The 11,386-nt window shown below is 44.9% G+C and overlaps 1 protein-coding gene across 1 annotated transcript; it reads left to right on the top strand.

Annotated features, from left to right (window-relative positions):
* Positions 1 to 12: 12 nt before the first annotated feature.
* Positions 13 to 10,283, top strand: arhgap35b (Rho GTPase activating protein 35b). The gene is made up of 7 exons (XM_085469898.1): positions 13 to 338; positions 2,040 to 5,947; positions 6,107 to 6,248; positions 6,647 to 6,724; positions 6,883 to 7,014; positions 7,227 to 7,332; positions 7,466 to 10,283. Exons 2-7 carry the CDS (start codon positions 2,234 to 2,236, stop codon positions 7,875 to 7,877), a joined length of 4,584 nt encoding a protein of 1,527 aa, XP_085326024.1. The 5' UTR covers positions 13 to 338; positions 2,040 to 2,233; the 3' UTR covers positions 7,878 to 10,283.
* The last annotated feature ends 1,103 nt before the right edge of the window (positions 10,284 to 11,386 follow it).

Genomic DNA, 11,386 nt, shown 5'->3' with positions numbered 1-11,386 from the left:
CGCGTCTCAATCTCGCACTGGTGAAGAAAGCGTTGCGGGAACCGAAATCGGATTGTTCTATTGTTCGGGATATTTATTTCTTGCCTTTCCCGTGTTTGATTTCAGTTAAAACATTAGTGCAAGGAAAAAAACAAAACAGGAGAAATCCAGACATGGGTGAAGGATATTGTATTCAGATGAGCACATCGCACAAATTGTAGAGGTATTGGTTTCATGTGCGAATAGTTCCGACCCACAGTGCATTCTCTGCGGCTGCCTATGCACATCAGGCGGCGGCGAGGGCTGCGGCAAGAGCTGGCCTGACAGATGCAAGAGGAGAAAGGGGGAGAAATGCAATGGTATGTATTCTACGTGCTCGCTCTGCTTTATTGGCTATTTCCTAGCGAAGCTGTCGAGTGCTACACCCCAAGACAGCTGGGTAAATACATTCCCGTGAAAGGTTGTCTGTCTGTCGGTGTGCAGGAGGTAAGGCTATCCCGGCTCTCCGGCGCTGCCATTTCATTATGTAGACAGCAGGCCTGGCGTGGTCACCCCTCTCTGTGCACCCTCAAGCCCGTGTTAACTGTTAATCCTTTTGCAGAACATATAAGGTTACACAATCTTAGCTTTAAAAAAAGTAGGTTGTGTGAAGGGAATTGATTAAAAGGGCACTTTGGTGTGCTGTTTTGCTGATGGCGTTTTGGTAAAGGCATGCTGGTTGGTTTTTTTTCTTGATTTGAAAAGAACTTGTCTGCTCATTTGGATATCAGGCCTTGCTCAGCTGAGCTGTTTGGACTGCCCATGTTTGCTTCCGACCCCACTATGAAGTCATGGTCATATGGCAGGTTAAATATTTCTTCATGACTCATGCTTTTTTTGTTTTGTATTTTTAAATGCAGGATTTTTTCACTCAGGAAATCTTATTACACATTAATTAACCTCTGCATATGGTTTATTTTTAATTTTTTTTAGATCACATTATGTGCCGACTATTGTAGCAGAATTGCATCAGTGCTATAATAATAATAATAATGGAAGCATTAGTCAGTGCCATAAAATTGGCAGTAACATTAAGTGTCTTAAAGGTGTGAGCAAGTCCGTAGCCCTTTGGCAATGATGGTAAGTGTGACTAAGGCTGTTTAATAAGCTCTTCATTCATTTTTTTGGTCAGGGAAGATGCTTTTAAAGATAGCTGCTGTTTCCCTTAGGCTGAAGAGTGTTGACTGAGGCGCTTTCACCATAGTCATTTTAATGCTTGTCACCCCACTCACTGATCAGCTGAGGTCGTCATTTTAACAAAAAGGGGGGGAAAAGTACCACTCCCAACATGTTTCTCCAGGGATTAATGTCATCTTTTGATCCTCTGTAGATGTTTTTAAGGAATTCTGGCGATCAGTACAGCCGGTGTTGAAATGAGTCGATTAAATAAATTTGTCGATCAGATAAAAGATTATTCAAAAATTTAGATGAAGCGCAGTCAAGTGTACTTGCCCATTTTATTCAGTTCATTAATTGAATGTGCAAAAATGAGCCTTCTTCCTTATTTGAGATTGTGTTTGGCCCCCTGCAAGGAGACCACATTGCTGGTATTCCTGTTATTATATGTCTGTTTTCATTACGCTTTGCTGGTGGCAGGATGTATGCCAGTGTGCATATAATATTAATGCAGTGATGTCGGGCAACTTGAAATCAATTAAAAATAATGAGAACCAGTATTGGTTGGTGTTATGGGTTCTTTGTGGCATTTACCATTGAGAGGATTCATCAGTCTTTGTCAAACAAAGGGAATAAGCACAAAATGGATTAATATGTGCCTCCATTATTATTATTATTATTATTATAGATAGCATCTGTTGTTAAGAAGGATAAAAGTAAAAAATGCCTCATTCAAACTAACAAGTACATTTTTACATCTTAAAGTAGCATAATGCTATTTACTTTTATTATTATAGCTGCTCTTTCATACTGTTTTGTTTCCCCCCTTTATTTCAAAATGAGTTTTTGGTTGATTGCTTATTTTGTCTGATTTCATTTTTTTTGTTCTCTGTTTCTTTTGACAGGATCTGATTCATGCAACGAGTGAATGAAAGAACCGTCTGCTCATATCACTGCGGCGCTGTCTTATTATAATTTAAGCCCCAGCAGACGAAAGAGAAATCTGATCTCCTTTGTAGATCAGCAACTTTATGGACAAACATTCAAGTGAACTCCTTCATACAGTGCCTGTTTAAGGCAGGATGAGTGTCAGCAGGCTATGATGGCCAAAAAGCAAGATGCGCGGTCGCCCATTTACAACCTCATTGTGGTGGGTTTGTCCGGAACAGAGAAAGAGAAGGGACAATGTGGGGTTGGCAAGTCCTGCTTGTGTAATAGGTTTGTGCGTCCTAGCGCTGATGACTTCTACTTGGATCACACGTCCGTGTTGAGCACCAGCGACTTTGGGGGTCGAGTGGTCAATAATGATCACTTCCTATTTTGGGGGGAGGTGTCACGGGTTCTCGAGGAGGGGCCCGAGTGCAGGATGCATGTTGTGGAGCAGACTGAATTCATTGATGACCAGACGTTTCAGCCACACCGTAGCACTGCTATGCAGCCCTATATCAAACGGGCAGCAGCAACCAAGCTGGCCTCAGCAGAGAAGCTCATGTACTTCTGTACGGATCAGCTAGGTCTGGAGCAAGACTTTGAGCAAAAGCAAATGCCAGAGGGTAAGCTGCAGGTCGATGGCTTCCTCCTTTGTGTCGATGTAAGCCGTGGCATGAATCGAAACTTTGACGACCAGCTGAAATTTGTCTCAAACCTGTATGGTCAGCTGAGCAAGACTAAGAAGCCCATTGTGCTGGTCCTCACCAAATGCGACGAAGGAGTAGAGCGCTACATTAAAGATGCACATACCTTTGCTATCACAAAAAAGAGTCTACCGGTAGTTGAGACATCGGCACGCTCAAACATAAATGTGGACCTCGCCTTTCTCACTTTGGTTCAGCTTATCGACAAGAGCAGGGGCAAGCCTAAGATCATCCCATACTTTGAGGCCCTAAAACTCCAGAGTCAGCAGATAGCTTCTGCTAAGGATCGCTATGAATGGCTAATCAACCGTATAGTAAAGAATCATAATGAAACCTGGCTAAACACCAGTCGACGCATGAACAACTCCCCAGAGTACAAAGAATATGTCTTCTTGGAGGGAACGGCTAAATGCAAGAAACTTTTTCAGCAGCATGTCTACCGTCTGAAGCAGGAACATATTGAGAGGCGTCGGAAAATATACGTAAGCACTCTTCCTTTAGCACTTAGCTCTTTAGTGCCTGACCTGGATGAGATTGATCAGTTGAGCTGGTCTGGGGTACAGAAAGTCCTTGAGTCCAAGCAACACTTCACCCACTGGTTTGTTGTTCTGGAGGACTCGCCATGGGAGGATACGTCTCACATCGACAACATGGAAGATGAGCGAATCCCTTCTGACCTGTTGGAGACTGCTGAAGCAGAAGAAATTTTTAATGCCCACTTGGAGCATCTGCGCAATGAGTGCAAACGGGCGGAGATGAGGCAGGAGTTTAAGCAGAGACTGGCTTCCTCCCCCTTCGTAACACCTGGTAAACCTTGGGAGGAGGCCCGGAGCTTCATCATGAATGAAGAGTTCTACCAGTGGCTTGAGGAGCCAGAATACCTGGATCTCTATAATCGGCACCAGAAGGAGATCATTGACCGTGCTAAAGAAGACTTCCAGGAGCTTCTGCTGGAATACTCTGAGCTTTTTTATGAGCTTGAAGTGGATGCTAAACCCAGCAAGGAGAAGATGGGGGCAATCCAAGAGGTTCTTGGGGAGGAGCAGAGGTTCAAGGCACTACAGAAGCTTCCTGCTGAAAGAGATGCTTTGGTATTAAAACATATCCACTTCGTCTATCATCCCACCAAGGAGACCTGCCCTAGCAGTCCACACTGCGTAGACTCTAAGATTGAGCAGCTGTTAGCATCACGTTTTCCCTCCCATTACCCCTTTTTTGACGTGAAAGCTCATTTTGGGGACACCAAGGCTGACAGAATAAACCTCGTTATACTTGGGAAGGATGGACTAGCCAGAGAATTTGCCAATGAGATTAGAGCTCTCTGCACAAACGATGACTGGTATGTGTTAGACGGGAAGATGTACGAACTGACGCTGCGACCTATTGACGGAAATGTACGTCTTCCGGTAAATTCTTTCTACACCCCCACTTTCACTCCTCATGGGTGTTTGTGTTTGTATAATTCAAAAGAATCACTTTCTTATGTGGTGGAAAGCCTCGAGCGACTTAGGGAGTCAACTCTGGGCCGAAGAGATAGCCAGCTAGCACAGCTGCCGACTTCACTGCTTTTAGTCACTAAACGAGGTGTAGGATCATACGTTGATATAGGTGGTGACACTGCCTTAAACTTGATAACACAGGGGCAGCAGTTTGCAAGGAGATTGCAGTGTAGCTTTTTAGACCCCGCCTCCCCCGGTGTGGGCTACGGCCATAACATAAGTGAGACCCAAATAAACCAGGTGCTGAGGGGCCTTCTGGATATCAGGAGGAGCACATCTTTTAGTAGCAGCTCCCCACCTCTCCTCCCTGAGCCTCCAGGTCTCCGAGACTCTCAGCCAGTCCCAGAGGCAGACCTTCGCATTGTCATGTGCTTAATGTGTGGAGACCCCTACGACACCGAGCAGCTCCTGTCGCCTTTCTTAATGCATCAGCACTGCAGGCCCATGTCTAATAGCGGCACCTCCGTGTTGCTGGAGCAGACAGTTGGTGGACATAAGCTGGCTATAGAGCTCTCTCTGCTTTCATACCACGCCTCCTTCACTTTGAGGAAGAGCAGGTTAGTGCACGGCTACATTGCAGTCTACTCGGTCTCCCGAAAGGCCTCCCTGGAGACCCTTTGTGCATTCTTGTGCGAGGTGCAGGACATCATCCCTATTCAGCTGTTGGCAGTCGGAGATAGCCAGGCAGAGCTCACTGACAGCGATTATGCCTGTGAACAGCTGATCCAGGGGGAGGAACTAGCCCATGAGATTGAGGGTCGCTTCAACAGCGTGGTTTGTGGGTCTGGAGGGGTGGTGGGGGGCCTCCACAGGATAGAAATGTTTCATCCGTTTCTGATGGAGGTAGTAGAGAAGCGCAACATCGTGGAGGCCACGCACATGTACGATAATGTCGCTGAAGCGTGTACCAATGAAAATGTCTACTCCCCGCGCTGCAGCTCTCCTAGTCCTGTCACTATGTTCCTGGATTCCGAGGACGACGTAGAGCCGTCGCCACCGTACTATGATGGCACGCTCACATCTCACAGTAGCGGTTTCAACATGCCCGACTTAGATTCCAGTGACATCTCTGTCATATCTGATATCAGGGACTTTGAGAACAAACTGAACAACAAAGTACCCCCCCAAGTGAGAGTGAAACCAGGCGTCACTTTCGATTTCCGGAAAATGAGCCGTAACCCATATATCGACACGCTGGGTCATCGGCGGTCCTTACCCTCTGCTGTCACCTGGGTTCCTGGCGGCGACATGGGATACGATCCCTCAGACTACGCCGAACCCATTGACGCCGTTTCAAAACCCCGCCCGAGCAACGAAGAGATCATCTACTCGGTACCACATGACAGCACACAAGGAAAAATCATCACCATCCGCAACTCAAACAGGATGCACTCCAATGGAAACGGCTCAGACAGCGAAGCGGACAGCAGCTCTCTGGAACGAAGGAGGAAGTTCTCTGCAATTGGCGTGAAGCCTCGTCTTTACCGTGACCGCTCTAAGCGGCTGGGCAAGTTCAGTAGCTTTCGCACGAGCTTCATAGGCAGTGATGACGAGATGGGAGCTCTTCCAAAGTCCAAAGAAGATGACTTTGGGACCCTTAAAGGTGAAAGTCTAGTGAATGAGGAGAGCGAAGACCCAAAGAAGAGGAACATTCTGAAGAGCCTGCGGCGGACAGCCAAGGTGTGTTATTATTGAGAAAAGCCATTTGTCATGTTGCATAGCTTTCAAATTAGTGTAATGACTGGACATTTTGTTAGAAGCCATGGAGTGCACCTTGGTGTCAGCGTAATTATTGCTTTGAGATATTAAGAGTTTCGTTCTTTGCCTTTTTTCCTGCAGAAAACTAGACCAAAGCCCCGTCCAGCTATTCCCAAGCCCTTGGAGAGCAACTACTTCGGGGTCCCCCTGGTGAATGTGGTATCCCCAGACAGACCGATCCCTCTCTTCATTGAAAAGTGTGTCCGCTTCATTGAGACAACAGGTAAGTGCCTTTTTTTCCTCGTTAATTAACAGCTTATTTCGTGCTGTTCCTTTAATTGTGTTTAAAGTTTCATTCAGAGAAATTCTCACTGCACTCATCACTTATCAGGTTTTTAATTTGTACTTTTGGTAAAGGTCTTTTATGGAATTTATTTTAGTGATTAATCATCTTCACATTCCTGCAGAGTTCCTAAACCCATGCACCTGCTCATGACCATAATGCAATGTGAAATTAATAGTAGGGTGCGTTTAATCTTCAGCATCTGTTTAATCTTCGGCGTCTGTGTTGCCTCGTCTGTTTGCAAAGGGGCTGATGAAGTGTTTGTGCTTTGCTTGTTTCCCACTGTGACACCCATCCACGTCTTTCCCCTTTTCTCTGCTTCGCTCGTTCTCCTTCAGGCCTGAATACGGAGGGTTTGTACCGCGTAAGCGGCAACAAGTCGGAGATGGAGAGCATGCAGAGGCAGTTTGAGCAGGGTGAGTTGCTCATCGTACTTGTTTGAACCAGCTGTAATTATGTGACTGCCTAATCAAAACATGAGCAGGGTTACTGGAAGAAAGTGACACAGAACTCATTACTCATTCCCGATGAATGCTACGACTGACGGGTGTTAACTGTCATTCTCCCTGTGCAGACCACGGATTAGACCTAGTGGAGAAAGACTTCTCCATAAACACTGTGGCTGGAGGCCTCAAAAGCTTCTTCTCTGAACTGCCTGAGCCCCTGGTGCCTTGTGCTCTGCAGGTGGACCTACTGGATGCTTTCAGTAAGCAAACACTGCTGGGCTGGGAGAGTCTTTACTAGAACATAAAAAGATTATTTCTTTAGAAAGGAACAGGGGTGGGAAGGTTTTGGCAGAGCTGCTCCATTTTAGGTGTTTTAGTCTTGACAAACATTTTTCTGACGGCGTAGAGAGACGTTTCAGCTTTAAATCACTGTGTGTGATGAAGTCTTTAAAAAAACATCCTGTTTGTGCAGAAATCAGTGATAGAGAACAGAGGCTGTATACCATGAAGGATGTCCTGAGGAGGTTCCCCAAGGAGAATTATGATGTCTTCAAATATGTAACGAACCACTTACACAAGTAAGTCCCCTGTTTACGGTTTAAATCACTTTCATGCGTTGTCATCTATTTTTTTTTTTTGTTTGCTTGTTTTTTACCCCTCCTCCGCTATATGAGAAGGAATCAGTCAGTGTACCTTTCTGTGTTTTCTCAGGGTGAGCCAGCTGAACAGGGTGAACTTGATGACCAGTGAGAACTTGTCCATCTGTTTCTGGCCCACCCTCATGAGGCCAGACTTCTCCACCATGGATGCTCTGACTGCCACGCGCACCTACCAGACAATCATTGAGACCTTCATCCACCAGTGTGCATTCTTCTTCTACAACCAGCCCCTCCTCGACTCCCCCACCGGCCTGGGGGGCCTCCCTGCCTCGCCCACCACCACCCTCGGCGGGAGCTCTGCCTACTCTTGTTACCGCTCCTCTCCACCTCACACCACCCCTCACTTCAGCCCCTTGCAGCAGTCCCCACCCACTACCCCCCAGTCTCCCCTGCAGTCTCTGCTCCCTCCCCTCCACCAGCACCCCCACGCCCACCATTCCCCCGCTGAACAGGAGACACTGTGAGAGACAATGAAACCATGTGTGCCCATGATGATGCTGGACCTTATCACCAACACACACTAAAAGAAAAAAAAAAAAGAGTAAAAAACAAAAAGAAGTAAAAGAAAAAAATGTGCACATGCACATTTCATTTTTGATCATGATGGACAACCCAGGTTATGAGAACTGGAGATGGAAAGTGTCTGAGAAACTTCCCCAACCTGCCAATTATGTTTATGCTTGTGTGCGTTGGAGCGGAGGCTACCATTACCAGTGAAGCTCCTTCCGCCCTCTGATCTCCTGGATGAGTGGATGTCGGGTCAGAGAAGTGGAGGGCAGAGGTCACGGTCACAGCGAGCCACCACTCATCCCATAATACAAAGAAATAGAGACCTCTATGCCAAGCTGGAAGAGAAAGACTTGGGGCCACCGTGTTTTTAGTATGTGTAAAAACTGTTTTTAGTTTCTTTTTCTCTTGAAAGTACTGCCACTGGATTTATAGTCTGGTCCTCTGTAGGTCCTTTGGGCAGCAGTTTGCTCCATATAGCAGAGTTTCCTCTGTGTCTGCCTTTTGGGTTTCTGTCATCGGCTCTACTTGAGGGGTCAGCATGGGGATGGGAGGGAAGGGAACGGTTGGGAGTAACACATCCAGGGATGCACTTTAATGATCACTGTTGGGTTTTTTCTCCTCAAAAGGGGTTTTTCTTTTTTTTGACATAGTTTTTTTTCTTACGTGATTTTAATTTCACAGCTCAAACAGCCATACCCATTGCCACGACAGAGCTCTGGCAGATCAAACTTTGTTTACATCAGATGTGTTTTTTGTATCCACAAACTTATCTGAAGCACTTTTTTTTTTTTTTTTTTTTTTTTTTTTTTTTTTTTTTTTAATAGTGTAGTGTTTAAATATGAAGAAATGCCACACGGATTCATTGTTCATGTTTGTTTGTGTAGTGGTCAAGTGTGGCATCAGTACAGGCTTGTGAAACAAGATCCTTTTTGTAAAAAAAAAAAAAAAGAAAAAAAGAAAAGGAAAAAAAGTGGATCCGGTGTGGGTGGGTGGGGGTTTCCCATTTTAGGTCGGTGGGAAATCCAAATCCGCTCGTGTTCCTCATTCATCCAGCCATGTGAAAAACTCGTTTTGTTTGTCCTCTTTTCTAGCTGTTGGTCGATCAGAGTGGGCGTATATAGGGATGCTTAGTTCGATTAGGCCGTTGGAATATCAGTGAAGGCTTTGCCTGCCGTCGGTCAAGTGAAGGAGAAAACTTTTGCCATTTTGAATGTGTAACCCAGCAACGCCATACATGCAAATTTTACGCTAGCATCTGTTGTCCACGTAAACCAAACACTTGAAACATGATAGGTTTCCGGACGTGTTGCTGTGGCTGTTTATCAAACCGAGCGCTTTGTATCCGTGTACTATTAACTCTGAAGGTTTAGTATTCTCAACGCACTGTCACTGCTAGTCCTGCTATTGAAACACAATGACCAGTGGAAGTGAAGTACCTGCGGATCGAGACGTTCAGGAAGCACCCGTGGCAGTTTACTTGCTCTAGTTGATTAGTTTTGTGCTGCAATATCGTCCTTCATTTTCGCTGAAAACAAGCAGCACTGATAATGAAGGCCTAACAACTTTAATAACGGTTAAGTCCATGAGAGGAAGCACTGTCTCTTTCAATGAAGGTGGAAGATGTGGACCAGAGGACTGCGGCTCTGCTGTAGTTCTCGGTTGCTATGACCACAGAATAGTGGGATCAACTGTATGAATATTTAGGATCAACAATTACTGGTACTTTTTGGGATCATGATGCTGTTGGAAGTCAGTCATTTTACCTGTTCGTCAGGAGTATAAAATGAGGACTTTCCTCAAACCGTGCAGTGCTTGCAGCTGAACCTGGCGCAGAACCGACCAGACAACACGATTCCCTGGAGTATATAAATGTTACGGCATCGCTCTCGATGCCCATCCTCGGCAGATCCTGCTGAGGCAAAAAAAAAGTGAGTGCGTACTACTCTATGATGGTTGTTTATTTGTATGTTTGGGGGGGGAGGGGAGGGGGACACCACCTTTTAGTCAATGGTAGAAAACATTTCTAGTGTGTATTTCAATGATTGAAAGTCCATTTTTACAATTTTGTGAATGGTTCGAGGCCACCTGAGTTTAGTGCATGATTTAAAAAAATAAACAAAACACACATACACACACACATGCGCACACACCAGGGGAGAAGGACGAAAGCCTCCCTCCCTGTTTTAAAACGTGAAATTAGAAGAAAACCAATACTGAAGTGAAAATAGCTGCAACGTGAAAGTTGATGTACTGTGCACCAGAAGCAAACCATGGAATTTGTCTGACTGAGAATAGTGTTTGAAGATGAAGGCCTTATGTGAACTGTATAATAGTTAATAAATTAAATCTTGTAAAATTGTCCCCAGTTTTCGCTGCTGCCTCTGTCTCCCATTGATCCTTTTCTCCGTTCAGGTTTGAAATGAGATTGGAGCTCCGCTGGTAAAAAAGCGCATTCTTTTGATTATACTTTGCGAAGCCACACAATAGCAGCCAGATGAAGGTTGTCACAACAGTAGAGACCAAGGAATTAAAAAATATCAATCATCCCATTTTGTAAGTTAAAAAAAGTCACTGTTGTGGGAAAATGGAGCGGAGGGCTAATGACAGTTTTTGAAAAGCCATTCTGCACTGTGCTCCCACCCGACAACATATAAGGCTGTTATTTTCCACTTTTTTAGCTGTGGAGTAAATAAGTGTGCTTTTTCTATTACTACTATTTTCTTGATTGACAGCTTAATAAACAAGCACAGCAACGCATGAATAGTTTACATGGCTGCTGGCACATATTGCCAAGGACAATGATTGAAGATTGTGTTGTATGAAACTTTTAATATAATAATCATCATCATCATGATAAGGTTATTCTCCACAGCATGCATGCAGAAATACCTTTACAGTAGTAGTAGGAGCTATTAGTGAAGCACACATGGTGCTTGTGACTCTGAAAAGCATCAATTATTCACAGTGTATCCGTCATGAGTGACTGCACGCTTTTGGGCGAGTACTGTCGTCACAGTATCTGTTAACCTCTGTGGGGAAGGGTCAAACATTATAGCGTTATGTCGCCCTCTTGTGGCCGTAGATCTGACACTGGGTGGGTGTTTCATTACATCTCGTCCATATTGTACAGTTTTCTGGCGAATCTTTACAAGCGTGTGTCTCTGTGTGTCTGTCCTTATGTACTGCTGTACATTTCTATTGGATTTACTTATTACGGTGGGCTTGTGAAAACACGATCACTTCTGTGGCTTAAGAACTTCTTGAAGTGTCAGAAAATAAACCACATGATGTCATAATAATATTATTACCTATCATGGCTCCACTATTCAAATAAAACTAAGGAATCCTGAGCTGAAAGAAGGTGTAGAGTTCAGTATTTTGGACAAGTCAATTCTTTTTCAGTCTTTCTCTTTCCAGTATGCAGATCCAATGGAAATACAAGCAGATGGTCATTAGCGCATAT

This window comes from Copadichromis virginalis, linkage group LG10 (assembly GCF_057382275.1).
Source record: "Copadichromis virginalis isolate Kocher_CV1m ecotype Utaka linkage group LG10, C_Virginalis_male_GT1.1, whole genome shotgun sequence".
NCBI lineage: Eukaryota > Metazoa > Chordata > Actinopteri > Cichliformes > Cichlidae > Copadichromis > Copadichromis virginalis.
Note: the sequence above shows the minus strand (reverse complement) of the source record. Positions and strands in the feature narration are given on the sequence as shown.